At 42.6% G+C, this 21,297-nt stretch overlaps 1 protein-coding gene across 1 annotated transcript in view; it reads left to right on the forward strand.

Annotated features, from left to right (window-relative positions):
* Positions 1 to 551: 551 nt before the first annotated feature.
* The window catches only part of LSAMP (limbic system associated membrane protein), a 1,019,327-nt gene continuing 998,581 nt past the window's right edge, over positions 552 to 21,297 (forward strand). The window contains exon 1 of the mRNA XM_069867324.1: positions 552 to 962. Coding sequence (XP_069723425.1) covers positions 896 to 962 — 67 coding nt within the window. The 5' untranslated portion in view covers positions 552 to 895. The remainder of the gene's footprint in view (positions 963 to 21,297) is intronic.

Genomic DNA, 21,297 nt, shown 5'->3' on the forward strand with positions numbered 1-21,297 from the left:
GAACCTGTATTTGAAAGAAGAGGGATAATGGGAGAAGCCTTCTGTGAGCAAACAGTGGCTTTGCAGGCTGGATTTCCCTCACGGAAGGATTCCTTCTGGTCCCCCTGAAAGATGTGAGAGATCCCACAAAGATTAATGCAGCCCGATACATCCTATTTTTCCTAGAGGCCTTGGCAGATGCGTAATTACAATCAGTGTATCTGAATCTCTCTTTGGCCCTTGTGTGCTGCCCAGCAGTGACACCAGCATCAGAGACCCTTGCTTCAGAATTTGTCAAGCAGAACTCTGCTGAGAAATCAAACCTGCCCTGCCGCGTTTCTAGTTGTGGTGATGAGGAATATTTCTTTGCTAAACCACCTCCCCATGTCAGCTGGAGCTTTCGGGGCTTCCAAGCTCAGCGTGGCTCATAGACCTGCGATCCAAGAGATACATTTGCAGAGGAACGAGAGAACCATATTTCTATAGCATAACATATAAAAATGAAATAAATGAGCTGGCTTTCAACACTAGGTGGCAGAGGTGGGATCTTTTCTGCTCTGAGTACTGTCCTATAAGGCATTGCTTGTTTAAGTACAGTCGCATTTAGTTGGAGCTGCAGGAGAGAGACAGAGATTCTCTGTGTTTACAGCCAGCGCAGGCTACAGCGAGCATCTAACCTGGCCCCCACTTTCTCCAGCACTTGAAGGGGAGAGTGTGAGGTTATTTGGGGATCTGACCACCGTGGGTCAGCTTTTGCAGTGACTGGATTGTCAGAGCTGGTAAAGCAGACCCCGGGGGGACTGAAGGGGAACACAAATCCCATTCTATTTGAGAGGAGAGAAGGGGAAAAAAAATAAATAGAGAAGCGAAGAGACGGAGAAAAAGGCAGAGGAAGCGGAGCGAGTGAGAGAGAAGCATGAGGACCTACTGGCTGCACAGTATCTGGGTGCTGGGATTCTTCCTGTCCCTCTTCTCCTTGCAAGGTATGTGATGAGTTCTTTCTCGCAACCTCCTCAAACCCCTCTTTTTGAATTGAGGCTGATGGACTGAGGATGGCCTGAAACATGGAGCTGGAAGCTGGAGCTTCCTCTCCCCCTCACTTCCCCTCCAAACCTTCTCCCCTAGCCTCCCCCCCTAGGAAATAAGCCAAGGAGAGATCGCTGCTGGTAAATGCTGTGGTTAGAGGGCACTGCATGTGACTGACTTTGCTGCTGTATTTATGCTTTTGCAGAGAGAGATTGGGAGGGTGAGGGGGTGGCAGGGGCACAACAAGATTTGTAAAGGAAAAGAAGGGTGGGTGAAGGTGGGTATCCCCTCCATCCACAGCCACCATTTCTCAGCACTTTGGGTCACAAGTACTGATGCTCCTGGATTCTTCACGTTCCTAAGGAGATCAGTGTTAAGTTTCTTTTGGATTTTTTTTTTCTGTTGTATTTTTTTATTTTGGCTTTGCCTGGAGAGGGGGAGGTTAGAAGAACCCCTATGCCTCTGGTCTGTCTGTGAAAAGAGTGTCCTTCCCCTCCACCAGGGAGAAAAAAGAAAGTGACGGAGGGAAGACAGGAGAAAGATAAATTTGTTGGGTATGGGATTTTGTTCAGTGGAGAATTGCCAGCTGGGTTTCTTGCTTTAAGAGCCAAGTGTGAGTACAGAATTTAGTTTGAAGTGATGACAGGCGTGCTAGCTGTTTTTGAGATGCTTTCTGTAAACAGGAGTTAAGGGTTAATGCATCCCATGCTGTATGTATAAATACATGTCACACATGTATATATAATTGTAGCCCTCCAATTGCAGCTTGTACATGATCTACACTCACTTATGCACATCAGCGGTCCTTGACACACACACACACACACACGAATGCAGCAGGGAAGAAGAATAAACTTACTTGGACACATACAGTTCTAGCTCTCTAGCACATGCAATTCCTGGAGTGCCAGTCTGCCTCTCTCAGGCTCACGTTCTCCCTTCCTCTCCCGCCACCTCCTTCAAGCCCTTTCTTGTGCTCTCTCTCCATCCTGCACACTAGTGTTTGTGGTTGCTTGCATATAAAAATCCATTGCCTGTCCTGCTGTGCCAGCCTTGTAAGCCTGCATGCACACATGCACACACAGGTCAGTATGTAAATAAAGAATATATATGTACTCTATCTGGCCTACTCTGTATCTCGTAGTCTTGTGTTTCAGGGAGATGCACCCTTAGAGGGTATTTCTCTGTCTTCATCGTGCACAGAGCACTTTTCTGTCACTCTTGTGTATACTAATGCGTGAGTGCCATGCACCGATATGCCCAGTCACAGCATCCTCACTTCTCTGTAGCCCCTACTTTTACCCAGTCTTGCATGTACTTTTCTTGTCTATTTTGCATCTACTAAACAAATTCCCACACAGGCATGTTCCCTGTCACACACATGCTTTCTGTTGCAGCCTCACACTTACCTGTCACTGTTACAAGCACTGACTATCAAATCCTGGTTTTTTTTTTGCTGCCTTCTCACATTTAGTGAGTGCTTCTTTTCATACAGTCTCGCTTCTTCTGTTTCTGGGTTTGCACACACATGCTTTTCACTGTCATGTATTTTCATTCAAACTTGCATTCTCTGAACTCTGGATTGTGAATCCAGCATCAGCATCTTCCGCCTGAATTCCTTGCTGTGAAGTGGTTATTTCTGATAGAGGAGGATGATTTATTTTTTCCAGCACACAGGATGTACGTGGAGCGAGAGGAGAGCCAGTACTTGTGTAACATAAGTAGCTAATGTCATTGATGAAATTAGGTAGCTTGATGTGAACTTCCCTCTGCTTTGGAGGAGTAGGCACAGACCTGTCAAGAAAGATGGACACTGGCAAGTCACATCGACTCTGAACGTTGCCTCTCCTTCTGATGCATATTTCCTAGTCTGTAGTCAATGGCGCTTGCTCTGCACAATTTTTCCAAGCCACAAACCTTCACTGAGTTGCAACCAGAGCATCCTAATGCTAGGACAACTAGGAGCTTGTTTATTCCTTTTTAGTAGCCATAGCTTATGCCTGGTTACAGGCATTTGCAGGCTTTTATGTTCTGTTCTAGTGAGTTACTACTGCCATGGTTGTATCAGCCACATCTATTCTGATTTTGAAGGCATCAGGAGAGGTCCTTTGAGGGCTGTCTTAGCAAGTACTCTCTGAGAAAGCAGAGTTAACGCTGTTATCCTCCCTGGGTTTTGGGATAGGGAAGGTTTGCAACCTGGAGCTGCTTTTCCTACTGCTTTCAAACTTCAGACATGATATAAACCAGACCCAGTCCACTGCTGGATCTAGTTTCATAGCCAGCAGTAATTCCCTTTCTCTCATCTGGAGAGTGAGAGGATGGGGAAGCAGGAATATGGGACTGGATGGGAGGAGCAGGGCACATCTTAAGCAGGTCCTTCAAAATATTTGAAGGACTTAAAAGGGCTAGAAAAGTATTGTGCCTTTAAACAGACAAACAAAAAAGAAAACAAACAACCCCAAACAACACCACTTATTTAAAATTAATTGTTATTCACTTTATTCACTGCAAGCTGTGGTAACATGCCTTTAACAGTTCTGTAACCCTGCTGAGCATGACTCTGGAGCTCTTACCCTAGGAAACCTCAGTAGCAGCTCTGACAGGCAGTGACCTGCTTCCAAGCACTTTCTGAGCACACCCCTCCAGAGCCAGCCAACTGAGCCTCTACTCCGCAAGCTATCCAAAAAGTTCTCTGTGCCTTCTCTCCCCCTTCTCCTCGCTGTCCACTTGGGGGTGTACCAGTGAATGCAAAATCAGTTCCTCAGCTTTTTCTCTTCTCCCAAAGCCACAGAATGTTGGGGCGAAGTGAAGTGATGTTGGCACAGCCGACGAGGCTGAATAGCAGGCGATGGGGGTGCACAGGAGGAAATGCAGCTGAGCCTGGTGGGAGACCTCCTCCACCTCCCCTGCTAGAGGACATTCAATGAGTTGTCTGTCCCCCACCTTCCTGGGCTGCCAAAGCCTCTGAGCCCAGGCAGGTTAGAGACTAAGAGTCCTGCACAGAGGATTATTATTGTTCTTCACTAATTTTCCATAATTTTATTGTTATGGATTCTTGCATTTCCTTGCTGCTGTGCTTCCAGCACACCAGGTCCTCATTTGGAGCCAGGGGAGCTCCAAGGCAGGTAGTTGTTCCCCCTACATGGTACACTGACCTTCTGGCCTGGAGGAATAGAAGTACCTACACACCCCAATGCTGCTGGTGGGTGAGATTTTCTAGTGCTTTACTGCAGCTTTTCCCACAAATGGATTAATCTCTTAGCATAGTGTACATCATAGATTCTGTTAAAAGATCAGATTCTGGAATCCGGCTCGAGGGCTGAATTTTTCTTTTCCATTTTTCCCCTTGCAAGTAAAAAAATGGATGTGTGGGGAGGGGAAGTATATTTTTTTGGGTCTATCAAAAATTGCATTTGAATAATCTAGAAGAATTTGGTGTTAATATCTTTGCTTTTACCTACTGTTACTCTAACTTAGCTGTCGATATGAAAAGTAGTCTGATTTCCCTCCCTCAAGGATTTTATTTGAAAAATGAATGCCTTGACAAATTATACATTTTCTCCAGCATTGATTTAAATTGAAAATTCTCCTAAACAAACTCTTTCTCTTGAAAAATAACAGCTGTTTCAAATCAGCAATTTGCTAAAAAATCCCAGCTTGTTTTAAGCAATGGCCCCTACAACTCCACCTCGTTGGTTAATTGCAGGAGATTTTGTGCTTTTTTAAAAACAAAAAATTAAGATACCTCCAGAGTCAATTTAGTGAAGTAAATGTTTTAGGAAAAAGCTTGCAGAACTTGTCTGCGTAGTACTGACAGCATTCATTTATGATGTATTCTTGAGCTGCTCAAGGGTGTTCACAAATGGCGAATGAGTCTGATGAAAGAAATCACAGAAGCACGCAGATCAGTTGGATGCTTTAGGTTGGTACATAGTACAAATGTCATCTGTAAAGTCTCGTATTTCGTAATGTTACTGGGCAATGCTGGTGAGAAAAATGTGTTTGTTAATGCCTGAGGTTTGTGCATCCTTTATGGATGGAAGCATGTACCCAAGTGTTTCTGTGCTGATAATGTGTAATGGATGGGGAGAATAGGGGGAGGAGGAGGAATATATGTATGTCTGAATGGTGACATTGTGGTGTATGGCCAACAGTGTGGGGTGATTTCGATGAAGCTGGATGCTGTTTAGATATTGCTGACTGAAAAAGACCTTTCCTGCTCTCCTGAACATACTTTTCTTCCTATCTGTTTTCAACTCTCTCTGTCAAATAAGGCAGGGAAAGCTCTCACAGGCTGGACTGAAACAACTCATTCAGCTGCTATGCATTCCTTTAAATGATGAAGAGGTTCAATACCTAAAACAAAACACTTCTTGTAGGCTTAAGACAGAGAAGAGGTGGAGAAAGCTTTTTATCTCCAAAGAGGGAGCATTAAAAAGATATCCCAAGTGTTTCTTTTAGTCCTATCCCAGTGATTGCAGACCATTTGAGTCAATAATTACCACACCGGTAAGGACACATTTCCCCTAGCTGTTGTAAATCTCAGCACTTAGCTATGTACTCAGAGGCCTTCATTATGATAAGCAGAAATTTGCTGCTTCTTTTAGTCTTGGAGATCTTTTCTCACACAAGTGTTTTACTAGTCTTGTAACAAATAGCCTAGTCCCTATGTTTGTTGATGCTCCTTTTCAGCCTGTGAGCACCCAAGAATACACTAGTGTGGTCTAAGAAGGAGACAAGTCCTTTAAGAGTACTCTTTCCATCTCCTTTTTCACCTGCAAACAATAGATCTCCTTCCAATCAAAGTGAAGTATATGGCTGTTGTTATCCTAGGCTGATGACAGAGCCAATACTTTAGAAGTCTGTATCCTTACTGTGTGCCAGCAGTGCCTCCTGGAAGCTTTTGGGTATGACAAGGCCCTTGCCTTGCTGGTTGGTGTTGTTTCCTTCCCTCAACTAAGAATAGTGTAAAGCAGTGTTGTTAATGCATGGGTCCAAATATGATGTAGCCCCTGCAGCAGCAGTTGAGTGCTTTGCACAGTTACCTAGAGAGGCTAGGGTGGCTGGGCAGGCCAGTGAGGCAGTGCGAGTGATGAGGAGCTGTTGCACTGCTTACTGGTCTCTGTGATGTAAAGTGAAAATGGGCGGTGCAGGGTGATTAAGGATGAATGCAAGGGAAGCTTCCTTTTCTGGACAGATCTGAATAGCTGATGGACTTTCTCGCAGAAGAGGATTAGCTGAGGTTGACAGAGGCTGTTAAAGGACAGAATAATCTGAGTGAAATCTGTAATGGTACCAGATAAAGGCATCCCCAAGAGTGTGGAGAACATCTTCACTGTGTGCCTTTGAAAATGTGGGCATGTGCTTTGCCAAAGGTAGTCGCCTTTGTGTGCAGGGTGCTGCTCAGAGGCTGCAGGGTTTTTCTGTCTGCAGTTCCTCTAGGAAGCATGAATCTTTGCATTTTCAGGATCCCCTTTTCCTTAAAGAAGTGTGTGACATAGTTATATTATCTGTTCAGACTCAATGAGCAATGGCTTTGATAGCTGATGTGTTCTTCCTGCTGTCATTTTATCTAGGATAAAATCAAAAATATCAAGCGCAGAACAGACCATCTTGTTCCCACCCTGAGAAGGAGTAGATAAGGGCATATGTGAGTGAGCATGTGAGAGACAGACCTCTCTTAGAGTCGGGGAAGGGCAGCAATCCATACAGGTAGCACAAAAAGGGAAAAGAAATCCTGGGAATTCATGATTCTTGCAGAGATGAGTGGAGAAGGTAAATAGAAACCTAAGCTTGATTCTATGCTGTGACATTGTACTGTGGTGATTTGACTGATACTGGATATGCTGAAAGCTGAGGTATTTCCTTGTGAGGTTGCCTGCCAGTGGGACAGCATTGCCCTACTCACCTGCGTAGAAGGAATAGCACTGCTGTGGCTGCTGCTTTAATTTTTCTGAGCCAAAGGAGCATTTTCCCTGGCGAAGGCTTGCAGGGCCTCACAGTGAAGTGTCTTGCTGGCCATGTCTGCTGTCTTAAAGTTCATGGAAAAAGTTCTGCATGACTACATGCTGAGGGAAAAGGGTCCTTTGCACTAGACCTGTTTAGTGGTCTCCCACAAGCACACAGCAGGATTTTACAGTGGTTTTCAGCTGTAGAGGTATTGGACTTTGCTGAATGGTATAGAATCACATATCATAGAATCACTAGGTCGGAGAAGACCTCTTTTATCATGGAGTCCAATATCTCTGGGAGGAGATGGTTTTGGGACAGTGCAAGGGTATACATATCAAATTAAGGCAGGCTAGTGTGTTGTGGGTTTTAAAGGGACTGGATTCTTTGTTTTTACAAAAGATAGCATCAGAAAGTAGGCCCCAGAGGAAAGGGTTTGGCTTGAAGCAATGGTGAGTATAATAGGAGCTGTGGGATTACATTCTGGGCTTTTGCAGTTCCTAGGCTATATAAAATATCTAAAAAACCCTCCTCTGAAGATTGTAGTTCTTGAAATCTGCTCTCTTCCCTAGGATCTGCCTCTGTGTGACCTCATGAATGCAGGTTTCTTTGCTTTTAGATTTGGCAGAGCTCTCCCATTAAGAGGGTGGCCCTCCCCTTTTTCTAGTTGTGTTCATGGCTATTGGGAGTGGCAACGTGTGGCAGGCAGGCTATGAGCAGCAGGATGAGAGAGGGAGGAAGCAAGGAGACAAATGAAAGGCTGTGGAGCTTTCCAACCAGGAAATCAATAGCATATCAGCATGCAGCCACTGGGATAGGAGTATGCAGTGTAAGTGTGTAATCACAGCTCCCTCCCCTCTGCCCTTTAGCACTTACATTGATGGTGAGTTGCAGACTAGAACCAATTAATCCTTACAACCTGCTAGGACAATAACTATTAATATTCTTCTGCATGCCCTCTGGCTGCTGCGCTTGCTTGGAGCCTGACTGGGCTTGGCCTTCAGTAGTTGACTCAAAGTTTCATCAAGAGTGAGAGTAAGGGACTTTCTGACCATGAGCCTTGTAGCCAGAGCACTGTGTTTACTTGACTTCCGCTTGTGTGGGTATTGTTGAAGCTGACCATGTGGATATGTACCTGAGAGCCTGACAAAGGTGTGATTTGCAGGTGAGGGTTTGCCTGCAGTAAGGAATTATTTCAAGGAACATTCGTGGGGTTTTTTTGATGTGTAAATGTGTTTAAACTTGTGTTATTGTGGGTACATTTGCTTGTATAATTATCTGCTCTTTGCCTACAATGGCACTACTTATATCACAACATCTAGTTTTATTGATGCCTGTATACATGATCTGTGTGTGAAGATATGGCCAAAGGCCTCTGAATATCTCTTCAGCTTTTGGGAAGATGCACGTACGAGACAGAAGATCCATGGTGGATATATATGTATGTGTGCACATGTGTTTGAATGTCTATACGAGACAGAAAATGCATAAATAATGTGGTAAAGGTGCTTGTGCCATGTTAACAAATCTGGTTCAGAGTTGTATTCTGTGCAAGGGAGATGTTAGGAAATGTTAGTTCAGTAGGTGAATACAGCGTGAGTACTGATAGGAGTATCTGTGTAGCTATATATGCTTTTAGAGTGACCATTATTCATAGCAGATTTGCATCCTATCTTGACATGGCAAGCGATTGTTGCAGTGAAACAGAATTGTTACTGTGGCTTGGGTCCCCCCCTCGTCTTTCTGTGATAACCTCAGCATAAGATGGCAACTTGGTCATGCTTCAATCACCTGAGCATAAAATACAATGTCAAAAGTTGAAAGGACATGCTTGACGCCTGTACTTTCATGGGAGAGTTTCTGGGAATAGAAGGAAGAGGATTAAAGGAGGCTTTCTTACACACACAAGCTGCATTGTTTTAATTAGGCCAATGTATTAAAAAATAGTATAACCTGACTGGGCCAACCTTTATTACATAGCTATGCTGTTTTGTACTGTATGAGCAAAGGACTTCTGAGCTGCATGCAACCTGATCCAGTGAACCAGCAAGTCTGTGCATTGGCTGCCTTGCTGATTTAATTACCTCAACAGCAAGGATTTTGTCCAGCATAGCTGTGTCTTGTCAAGCCTAGAGTTTAGGTAGCTGAGTAAATGCAGGATAGACTTGACTGCAGACTTGCCACTGTGGGATGTCCTGCACATCTTCTAGATCTTCTTTAGAGGGAATGAAGCTATTTATCTGGAATGGTCTTTGTGCTGTATCAGTGTTAATGCTTTTATGAATGGTAATTTCTCAGTGATTAAAAAAAATAAATTTAATCATACTGGCTAAAGTGGTGTAAAAGCTGCCTGTAGTCTAAGCCTGATAAGAGAAGGAAGGTAGAGAATGAGGGTACAGAACATCTCCTCCATTTCTATGTATCCTAAGTGCCTACCGGTGACAGGTTTGTGTACTAACCAGCAGCTACAGAGCTGCAACAAATTTGGCTGCTAATAAAAAAAATAAAGTCAGGCTACAGTATGAGGTAGATGAGCTGTGGCATTGCCCCAGAGGGACCTAGAGCTAAGGTCAGCAGTGCAGAGTCTTCCTTCTCTTCTGGTCTGCTGTGTGCCTATATAGAGGAAAGGGAGAAAAGGCTGTACTGGCTGGCCTTGCTCTTTCTGTTCTGATGTACAGCTTTGTAGCAGCATTATTTTCCTCAGGCTTGGAGGGATCTCACAAGACCACTGCTCATAGGCTCTGCTCAACCCCTGGCCAGCCTGAAGAATTTCTGATCTTTATTGCTTCCTGCTGCCCAAAACAACCCAAACAACAACAAAAAGTGAAACAGGAAAGCCCAGGCTGTCCTTGGTGCTGAAGTGTCGCTTGGGCGGCTGAGGAGGAGGAATGATGATGTGGAAGGTGCTGAGGAGGCAGGATACATCAAGGCCCTGCTTTCTTTGCCACATAGTAGGTGCTGAGGGGTAATGGTTTAGTATTTGATAGGAATGGTTGGACTCAATGATCCAATGGGTCTTTTCCAACCTGGTGATTCTATGATTCTATGATAGTAGGGATTCTTAGAGCAGCAGCACTGAGGTTCATGCAGACCTCTTTTTACAGAGGGAGGCTTAGGGAGGACCTTGATCTAGAAGAATCCTTCTTGTGTAGCTGCCGTGTTTACTCGGTGCCTTGACTATCCCACAAATGTCCTCAGAGCAGGCAGGAACCTTAACAGGTTTCATACTGAACTCTGCCTGAAGTTGACCACACCTTTATTGAAGCAAACTGGGAAGTTTTGCAGAAAGTTTCTGCCTCGCTCTGTTGACATTTTTTTAATAAGGGAAAAAGGTGTTCTGTTGGAAAAGTTCCAACTTGAGTTTCAAGAACAGACAGAGGCACAAGTGCTTAAAGGCTTTTCTGTGATGTGTTATCTTCTGTCATAAGATAACATCAAAATCTCAACTATCGTCTAAAACAAAAAAAGTTCTGAAAACTATGGTCTTCATAGTTGTGACAAAAAATTTGAAAATGTAATCTGAGTGCTGCTGGTTGCTGGTGTCTCTATTGTGTCTGCAGATAGCTGAAAGAGCATCCTCAGGCATATATTATCCTGTTTATTTTGCTGGGATGTTAGGTTTGACCTTCTCCTATGAATGCCTCTTTGGGAAAGGGTTTTCAATATAGCCAGCGAAGAGTGTGGTAGTTCTGGTCCTCTTGATCAAGGGTTAAATGTAGTTTCCTTGAGGAAAAATACTTGATGAAACCACCATTGCCAGGCTTGCCTCAGTAGCTCAAAAGTAAGAGCAGCCCCTTTTTGATGTGACTGGAACGTGTGGAGTGTGCATCATGTGGAAGGGCCTTAAGCTGTGAATTGCATTTGAGCTGGATGATGGGAACATTTATTCTACTTGGCTTGTGACTATCTCTGGACAGACTGGGAATTGTAAAACTGGAGAAAACCGTGGATTTAAACACTGGTCATTTACACAAGAGTTGTAGATGGTCCACAGAAGATCTGCCCTCACTTTTGTTTGGAATTAATTTCCTTGAAAGAGGCCCAGATTATCTCACTGGGGAGGAGGGAATGTCTGTCCTGCGGGACTTGCATCCTGCAATAGTGCAGTGCCTGAACCAGAAGATGAACGTGTGTATGTGTCTGTGTGTGCATAACGTGTGTAGGGCCTATGCTGTGATCACCGGAATTACAGTCTAGCCAGATAACGAGCTGTTATTGTTTACAGCGCTTGGTTCCGGGCACTTCAATTCCAGAAAGATGTAAACAAAATTAGAGGGAATTCAGGGGATTGTAAGGAGAATGATTAAGGGGCTGGAGGGACTGACTTATGAGGAATGCTTGTGAGAGCTAAATATATAGCTGTTTTGGCTAAATGACTAAAGAGGAGCTATGCTAATGATCTAGGCATACTAGGAAGGCATGAAGAATTGTCTAGTATGGACTGAGAGCTAGAAGTACCTCTCATGGTAGAAAATTTGGAGGAGGGAAAAGAAAAAAATTGGCAGGAGAGAAAAATACTTAATGGAAGAAAGAGATTAGGTGGTGAAATAGCTTTGTTAAAAATTGTGGCAGAATTGCTGTCATTTGGGATATCTGAAGTTTGGCTGGGCACAGCCCTGGAGAATAATCCATGCACTACAAGCTTGAAAAGGTCCCTTGAGATACAGTCTAGATGCCTTAATAGATTTTTATGCTGTCATTAATTTCTGAATCACAGCTAATACTTCCAGACTGACAAAGAACCATATTCTTTACAGCATTTTTCTTTCTTGCCTTGTATTATTTCTGCTGTGATGCAGATACTGGTGCAAAACAGGCTCATGAGGAAGTCTTCTGCTATGTTAGCAAATGAAATTCTGGTTATCAACTTCATAACTCAGATTTTTCCCCTCTTTAGTGGGGTGTTCATTCAGATTTGTGTGATAGGTGGGCAAAACCAGACTGCTGGACACCCCATAAAATGAAATCCCTATATCTATAACTTTGTCCTATAAGCTGAGCTAGCCTTTGACAGGTTGACTCTCTGCTTTCCTTATCTCACACATTTTCAAAATGGTAACCAAACAATGGACTAGTCCCTCCAGAGTGAGAGGCTGATGTGGCTGATCTTGAGGAATTCCTGCTGTCTTACAAGAGCTGAGCCCTTCCAGGGCCATCTGTGAACTGGAGGGAGGTGGGCTGATGGGGAAGGCAGAAGCAGAACAAGTATATGACCAATCTGATTGATATCAGGTGGGAATCAGCCAGCTGGTTTGCTGCTCTTCACTTACAACAGGAATTGAATAGTGAAAGCTAAATATGTGGTGTTGACTCCTCATTTTAACACTTTTTTGAGAAAAGAACAGACTGAATTGACAGCAAGTTTTGTGGTGGTTGCTGTGCTGGCTGGCACCGTGGATTTCCAGAGGTAAAAGGTATTGTGGCTTGAGTAGAAGAGCCAGGATACATAATGGAGATTATCTAGACTGAAGATTATTTGTGCCATGAATGCAGACCCAGAGAGAGTTCATCATAGTTTATGAGCTCAGATTGCAAATTGCAGTCTGTTTCCTGGGCAGGAAGCAAGGAGCACTATTTTGCATTGCATACGTTCCAGACTTGTAAGTGTTGCTGGATCATTCCTAGTCTGTGCAGGGGCAGTTCAACAATCTCAGCAGTCCAGCCATGCCAAGGAACAAAGTGTAGAGACAGCTGACTGGTTGGAAATTGGTGCTTCTTATGTTGGACTTACTTCTAGCCTTGCTGCATGGAAGGTAGCTATTGTAACAACATCTTTACTCCATGCTCTCTAGCAGAGTGTGATGTTCAGTAGCAATGGAAGTGCAATTGGGTTCTGGCTCTGAACCAAAGACAAGTAACATTGTAGACTTGGGTTGCCCCCAGTGAACTTCCTAATTTTTCTTGTTATGAACTCCATTTTAAGAAATATGTAAGGCCTAGAAAGAATTAAAAAAAACCAAAACCCAACACCTTTGCTTTAGTTAGAGGTAAGTGGTTGCATTTGTGCCACAATGGGAGATCTGGGAGATGTATGAAGTTCTGTAAAGGATGAAGAAAGGGAGAAGACTGGAGACTCCAAAGTTGGGAATCTGCTTTGGCAGGTGAGTTGCTGTTGAATGGTAGGATGTGTGCTCATTAAGAACCTGAAATACAGGCAAAAAGATCAACAGACTTGCTGTTTTCTAGGTATTATTTAGGCAATCTGTGTGCCCTCTAGTGGCATAACTCATGGAGGGAGATAAAAGAGCTACCACTAATCAAGGGCAGTATTGCTTAAAATGCTGGACTATGTTTGGAGCCTGAAGGATGAGGGTTCTCAGTCCTGGCTCACTGCAGAGAGAAGAGTGGGGGGAGAGAGAAATATAATTTGTCTGGTAATTGTGTTTGTTGCATGCAGCAAATGGATTCGTTACGGCACCTTTTAATCATTGTTCTGTGGGATTTTGCTAATCTCATTCTAACCCTGGCAGAACATTTGTCGCTTTGCACCCAGCTGTTGAGTCAGAGCACGATGAGGCCACCTCCTTTAGATATTGGTGCAAAGGCATAGCAGCAGGAGGCCTTGAATCAGATTCCTGAAACTGGTTGTACAGGATAGAGCTGTGGGGTTGCTTTGTGGCTTGCATGAAGTATAACTCTGAAAGGAAAAGAGATAACCAGAATGCTATAAAGAAGAGGGCGGTTGATGGCAAGCTTGTGGATGTGTTGCAACATGCTGAATTCTTGAAGAAAAACCTAAGCATTTCAAAGCCAAAATCTAAAATAACCTAGGCATCCATTCTCTAAAATTACTGTTCTGGATATATAACAACACTATTTAATGGCAATCTTCATAGGAAGGGAGACTCTTCTTAAACCAGAATTTAAATATTTTTCTTCGTTTACTTTTACTCACATTTGAACAAAATTTTAAAAAGTAGATTGATACTATTTAATTATTACTTTTGTTGGTGCTACAAAAATGATCAGGCAAATACACTAAACCAGAGCTTCTTGGGGAAATGTGGATGTTTAATGAAAACTGATAAGAGGAAGGATTTCTCATGGTGAGGATGGCCTTCCTGAAAATTTGAGACTGATTCTAAGCTAGTGCTATACAAGACTTCCTCCAAAATAGGGTAGGATCTAGAATCTGGCTATTGCTCTGTTTGGAAAGCACGTTGTACCCTGGGCTCTAATCTGCTTTGGAGAGGTCTCTTTTTACTTTTTTTTTTAATTTATTTTTGTCTCCCAAGTCACATTTTTAGTCACCACATATATTGGAGCTAGAGCTAGAGCTAGGTGACTTCCAACATTCAGTGTGGGACTTGCATTAATTGCTAGATAAGTAGTGACCAAAAAGGACTGCACCTTCCAGGAATAAAGACTCACACTGGCTAAGACACACAAGCTTCATGTCTCTGCTTTGACTTGCTGCCCTGGAGGGCAGACCATGCGGGAACCCCGACTTGTCGCTGCGGGTGACTGGGAAGTGCTTATTGGCTCTGTGAGCAGAGGAAGCAGCATCAGGATATGGTCCTTTCAGGTATTTCAGCAGGCAGTATGGTGGGATGGTGCTGTGGCCATATAACAGAGCTCTAAGTTGCTGACCAAAGCCTTTGTATTGCCTTTGGTGTATTCAGAGGTGGGCAGCTCTGTTGCATTTGTAAAATGTGCAGTTGGTGTCTGCCCTGCAGCCTCCAGTCAATATGGCAAATTCTTTTTTGCTCCTGGTGCTGGCTCACTGGAGCTGCAAGTAGGTGGGGGGCCTTGGTGTTTTCTTTCATACTCCTGCATTAAAATTAATCAAATGTCCCAGTTTATCTGTTTACTGCTGCTGCAGCTTTATGACCGAAACAAGGGACCAAAGATGTGTTTGTAGCAAAGCTGTGTAACCCAACAACTTTTATGATACCTGCCTCCTGCACCAAGGTCATACCCAGAAGGTACAGCGTAACATTCTGGTCTCTAAATTTATTTGTTGTTGTGGGACAGACTGTTGCTTAACACCTCTTGAAGATTTTTTACTTTTGGGGTGGGGGGGCTGTGTGTGCTTTAATGAAAAACGAGGAAGAAAAAAGATAGCTGTAAGGACTATTTGTCTGTTTTAAGTCAACCCAATGTGGAGTCCCTAACCCAATTTCAGGAGCAGAGGCTTCAGGCTAGATTTACACTGTCTCTCTCTAGAAGGTTAAAGATGGGTCATTTGATTTAGTTGTCTTCTGCAGTCCCTCTTACAACTTCAGGCTAAGAAAATTCTCACCCAGTACATTTCTGTGAGGGGAAGAAAAAGTGGAATGAATTGTAGTATACGTGTCTTTTGATCAAAGGCAGTCATGCCTTCCTGAGTGAGGATACCTTTATCTTTCCACTTTCTGCTGCCCCTGTGAAACGCAGCTTGTTCCTGCCTGGTTTGTTCCTTTTGTCAAGGATACTCTGAATGGAGGATCTTCAGTCCTCCTGATGATGATAGCAAATTTCTTATGGGATCTGATCTGGGGCTTATGTGTTACATCTGGGTAGCTAGGCACGTTATTTGAAACTGTAGGACTGGTGATGTGAGTGCAAGAAGCAAAGCATCTAACTGAATTCTCAAATTCAATAGTGTCTTTGCAGTGCAGGCTGGCAGTAAGAAGAAACATTTTTTCATGTATATCTTGGGCACCTTTGAGTCAGAAATTATTAAGAGTCAATAAAACACACATTGCCACTTTCACAGGGACTCTTTTTAACCTAGAACTACGCTTTCAATTAACTCTACCATATACAGCCAAATTTGACACTTCATAAAACTGATAATTTCACGTTTTGAAAATGTACCAGAAAGTCTCATTCGTACATCTTCACTGAAAATTTCATGAATTGCACATTTCCTGGTGTTAGATGTTCAATAAGCTTAAATAATGCAGGAATTTACATCTATAAGGTTTGCTTTAAAACTGAGGACTGGCTACATCTCTTCTGGATTGGGAACAGCTCTTTCTTTTTATGCTTTCACCAACTAGAATGGAAACCTGTTCCTCTGAAGTTATTAGAGATCTGTACTGGTCCCTTATTAGTAAAATTCTGACATCAGGAAGATATGCAAAATATCAGCATATAGCCAGACATAATGTAATGTATCCCTTTCCTGTGAGCTTGATTGCATCTTTGTTGTTTTGTGGACATTGATGGTGGATCTATTTCGAAATTTTCCAACAAACGTTTTCTGTATTTTAATGACTTCTTAGCTAATTGGGAATCTTGAGGGTACAGGGCAGAGCAAGTTTGAATTAAATAAGTTTGTGAAAACCAGGATGGAAGTTAGCACAGAGTGCTTCCTGTACAGGAGTAGTGTCAGGCTGCTGGCGATGTCTTGCTAAATGTTAAATTTCTGAGGTGAGCTCCTAGTTTAACAGGATGAAAATATGGAATGTTCTGTGCATTGATGCAGTCAAGTTCCGGGAGTACCCTACTCGTCTCAAGCAGTGTACTCTTTCTATGCCCCATCTTCAAATTGTTATACACTGTTTTTTGCCTTTATCAGACTGACCTTAGAGAAACAACTTGTGGCGTGAAAAGGGAGTCTTTAAACAGAACTCTGCAGCTCCTTCCTCCATTTTAGTAATCTCATTTTGAAGTTTTTCATGGTCACACAGTCCTCTTACTTAAACTGAGGTGAGAGTGTAAGCATGCTGTACCACATTCTTGCTTTTCCGTGAATTATCTCTATGCTCAACTATGGATGAACAGTAAGGAGGAAAAAAGGTACTTATGGCAGTGCTAGGACAACACTGCTGCAGGTAAGCATCCATTTTTATGGTGATCTGCTGGCCATGACCATGATGGTTTATAAGAGGGGCATATTAAATACTCAAAGCAGTGTTTCTCAGGAGGGAATAGCTTCCACTTTCTCGTGCAGTACTGCTCAAGGACCTCAGTCACCAGTCACATCTAAGGGTATATAAAAAAACATGGTACACACTATGTTCATCTGTCAGCACCTTAACAAAAATGGGCTAGGCCTTGTTAATCCCAGTTGACCATGTAAAAACCAAGGCTAAGATATTTGCCTAAGGTGAAGAGCTAGGTAGGTGGCAGGACAGAAACTGGAGGACCCATTCTGTCTGCAGTTTATCTGCCACAAATGCTTCTGCACCAAGGGCAGGACTTTCCTAGTCTGGCTGTCCTTGGACTCTGAAAGTGCATCTGACAAGCTTTTGAAACCTTGTTTGCTTAATGGGAGCTTCTGCAAAGGCATGGGCTGCATAAACCATCAAGAGAAGATGGCTTCTCCCAGGGCCTTTGCAGCTGCATTGAGCTATGATAACAGAAATTAACTTCATCTCCTTTGTCTTGCTATCTGAGTGCCCCAGAATAGTAGTTATGAAAACAGTACTTTTTAATATTGTCTTTGATCGAGCAATCCGATGGGAGCCCTGGGCTTGTTCTGCTCAGCTTTGTTAGTTTCAGACCCTAAGGCAACAAGCCGTAGCCTTCAAAGCCTAGGCAGGGCTACATTAAGTGTGAAGCATGCAGCAGAAATCCCAGTTTGTCAATTCAAATGGCACTCACCTAGCAGCAATGCCTGCGTATTTAAATCTGCAGCAAAGTGTGGGAAGCAGGGCACAGAGAGCTATCTCCTCTGAAAGAGCATGTCTTGGGAGCTGGCAAGCAAGGCAACACCATCAAAAGGCTGAAAAAGAAACAATGCAGGGTGAATTTTTCCTATTATTATGCAGTATTAATATGCTGACGTATTTTGCGTTTGCTGCCTGCTGGCCTTCCAGTGTATTTACAGCTAGGCAGACTTCAAAGCATGCGCTGCAAGAGGACAGCATCACTAGAGAGAGAGTACTCGTTTATCTCCTTCATCTCCCTAAAACAGAGGTGTCTATCTTTCCCTCAGCTGCCTTGCAGGTGCTGCATGTACTCCTTGGCCAAGGCCTCCATTCTAGTCAGCCACAAGTACTGAAGGTCACCAGCTGTCTGGCTGATGTAGCTAACAACTCTTCTGAGATCTTGAAGAGCCCACTTGTCAGTTTCCTTGGGACCAGTGACTATGGTGCTTAAACTAAATCTTTTAAGTCTATGTAATCTGTGTTGGTGATGGGTTTGATTATGAAACCTGATCTGCTACTTTCTCTTAGTTATGGAAACTGGGGTGGGTGTGTCTCATCAAAACAAAGGGGGTACCATGTGTATAATATTTTAGTTATATAATTTATTGTAGTGAAACTTAGGAAGTTAGAAGAGTTTCATAAGCAAGTAGATTAGCGATAATGTCTCATATGACAAGGATATATACTTGCTATTACTGTAGTCAGGGTAACATTTAGATAGGCCACATATACAGTTCAGGTATAAGCTCTCTCAAAACTGACACAAATCAATTTATGTTCAGGTGTTCCTGAGCATTGTCTGAGACACAAAACAGAACAAAGATCTCTCTTCTGGCCTCGTAGAGAAGGGTCTGTTATGCATGGTGATGCTCCACTCTTCAGTCTAGCAGTCACTGAAGTGACTAACCCTACAGTGTATCCTCCCACATATTTTAGAAAGGATGAAGAGAAACTCTAGGCAGCAGCTGGAGCGCTTTGGAAAGACCCTGGTTCATTGCTTGCCTCTTCAAATTATTGCTTTTTCTCTGATTGTGTTCCAGTAGGACTTCTATTTTCTTCTCTATACCATGTAAGAAAGTGCTGTGATGCTGAGAAAGCTTCACTGATCAAACATGCAAGAGGGTATAAATGATGGCAAAAGCTCTTTTGGTTAAAGGTAGCCGAGAAGTACATGGGAGGGAGTTGCTTTGCTGTGGTGAGATAGTTTGTTCCCTCTATGAATCTGCTTGAAAAGGCAGCCATAGTTTTAAAAAGCTCTACTGAGTTTAACTGACCCAAGGTGTAGTGCTGTCAGACAAGATTTTGGGTTCCTCATCTAGTTTTGTCCTTGATAGGAGCTACTCCTGTCTCAGCACTTCAGTTTCTTCTTCTTTTAAAGGAATGTATGGATTTTGGAGAATTTTAAGAAGAGGTAGTCTGGTGCTGAAGAAGAAAGAAGAACTTCAGATTATGAGTTACAGAAGAAAAGACTCGGAGTGTAACTGCTAGCTTCAGATTGCAGGAAGAGTGCCTGGATGCAAAGGAGGTGGATGGGGGGCAAAGGAGGCTGGAAATTAAAATAAGCCAATATCTTAAACTATATTTTAATTGAATTTTCAATATCTTCACCTTGGATATTATCATACTAGACATTAAACCCATACACATTATTCTGTAACCATATACTGTCTACAATAAAAGCACCAGCTATTAAAATGAAAGAACATAAAAAGTTCTTTCAGTATGCCTTCAAAATTGTTCAGTACTGTTGCTTATGCAATATTTTCTATTTCTGAAAGCTAGAAGCCTGGAATTAAGTAAAGGAAAAGCCTTTTTAGCTTGGCAAGGCAATTCCTCCCCACTTGACCAATGTGCTTTTTCAGTACAATGATAGTTAAAGTCAGCCCCCTCAAATCCATGCTGTTTAATTACAAAGGAATGCCACAGTATTTTAGAATGGAAAGATATGGGTTTGTTAAGATACTGGACTGATCCTCGGGAGAGCTGAGCTTGATTTCTGCCTTTGCCACAGGCTTTCTTTAAGTCAGTCCATTAATCAGTTTATGCCTTAGCTTACCTGTCTGTGCAATGAAAATGAAGACAAAGGAATTCCAGCCCCATCTTCCCCAATGCATAGAAGATGCTCTCTGTTTGTTGGGTCCAAATCTTTTCTCTGCCTTTTTATTATTGTTTGGTATAAAAATGTCTTTCTTCTAAAATGGAAGTTCAGCTGATTCAGGCTTTCTTTTGCAGTGTTTCTCTAGCTCTATGGATAAATCTGGTACTATACTTATTTAAACTGAGATAAAGTCTTTGCCATAAACTTGCAGAAGTGAAACATATTGGATCATTCAATCCATCTTGTCAATTATCCTTAGTTGTTCTGTGTGGCACAGAGTGGTAGTCTGTGAATAGTCAAGGATGCAATTGAATTTTCATTATGAGGCTAATCTTTGTTCCTTGATGCTCATGACAGATGTTAAAGACCTAGTCAGTTTTGGGCATGACTTAGCATTTTTGTATTGAAGTCAACTGGATGATGTTTTCCTGACTTTTATATGTAAAAAATACTTACAGCGTATGCAGTTTTAACTGTAAAAGTATTGACAAAAGCACAAACAATCTCTTTCTGACCTCTGTTTATAGTAACGACAAGGAAAAGTGAAAGATAGGAGACGCACTTTGTTTTCCTGGAATTGTTGACTAAAGATCAATGCAGTTGGACTAAAGATGTGTTGACAAGATTCTTAATTTTAAGTTAGGATTCTAAATAATAAGATAAAAATTGTTCATTGACTTGTTCCAGTGGGCAGCTTCTGGAGGTGTTGTCTTCAATAAAAGAATAAAAAAGTAATGCTGTCTCTGTAACACTGTCTCTATTCCTTTTCCCATATCAAGAGGTAGCTTGCTTTAATTACAGATCCCTGGAGAGATTTGTCACTCATGAAAGGTGAAAAGTTTCTACTAAATGCTAATTAGAGAAGTTGATTGGAAATGGCTACTTTTATAAATTGGTATTTTTCAAAGTTTCTGAAGCCCTGGGCCCTTGATTTGGGGTGGTATGGGGGAAAGGTGAGCAATTACCCTTCTGTTCTAACTTGCTATGGCCAGGAGAATAGCAAGAAAGGTGGTTGCTTCTTTTGTTTTGCTTTTCTGTCAAAGAGCATGGCTAGACCATTCCTCTGTGGCTCTCCTCAAATGTTTACAGCCTCCAGCAATGCTGGAGCTGTGGATTGGCTGGCTCATAAGAGAGCACAGATTGTGATGCGCTTTTAAAATGAGGCTGTGCAGTAAGCAACGAAGGAAAAGAGTGCGTGGAGATCATAAAGAAGGCTCTGGAGCTGGGCCTGTTGGTCCCCCTTCCCTGGCTGGCTAGGGCCACATTCATGGCTTACCAAACACGTTAGACTTTATTACAACATCCTTTTAAAAATTTTGTATTCCTCCCATTCCTCTTCCCTCAACTCTTTCCTCTTTTAGGTTTTGCAAGGTGCCTTAGCAAAACAAGCGTCTTTCAAAACCATTCTCAAACAGAGTTGGCACTTTCTTGTTTTTACGATAGACTGATGATACAATGCAGGACTGGGGTTGTCATGCTTCTCTGTTTTTTGTAAGAGGAAGCAAAAATCTTCAGTGACAAACTATTCTTATAGGTTATGACAAAGACTGGAAGCAATTCTGTTCAGTCACTGAACTCACCTTGACTAATCTCATGCAAATGCCATATTTCAAAATTTCTTAAACAGTGGTCTGCAGTACACAGCCATTGCCTCTGGATCTATGT

This window comes from Phaenicophaeus curvirostris, chromosome 1, assembly GCF_032191515.1.
Source record: "Phaenicophaeus curvirostris isolate KB17595 chromosome 1, BPBGC_Pcur_1.0, whole genome shotgun sequence".
In the NCBI taxonomy this organism is placed as follows: domain Eukaryota; kingdom Metazoa; phylum Chordata; class Aves; order Cuculiformes; family Cuculidae; genus Phaenicophaeus; species Phaenicophaeus curvirostris.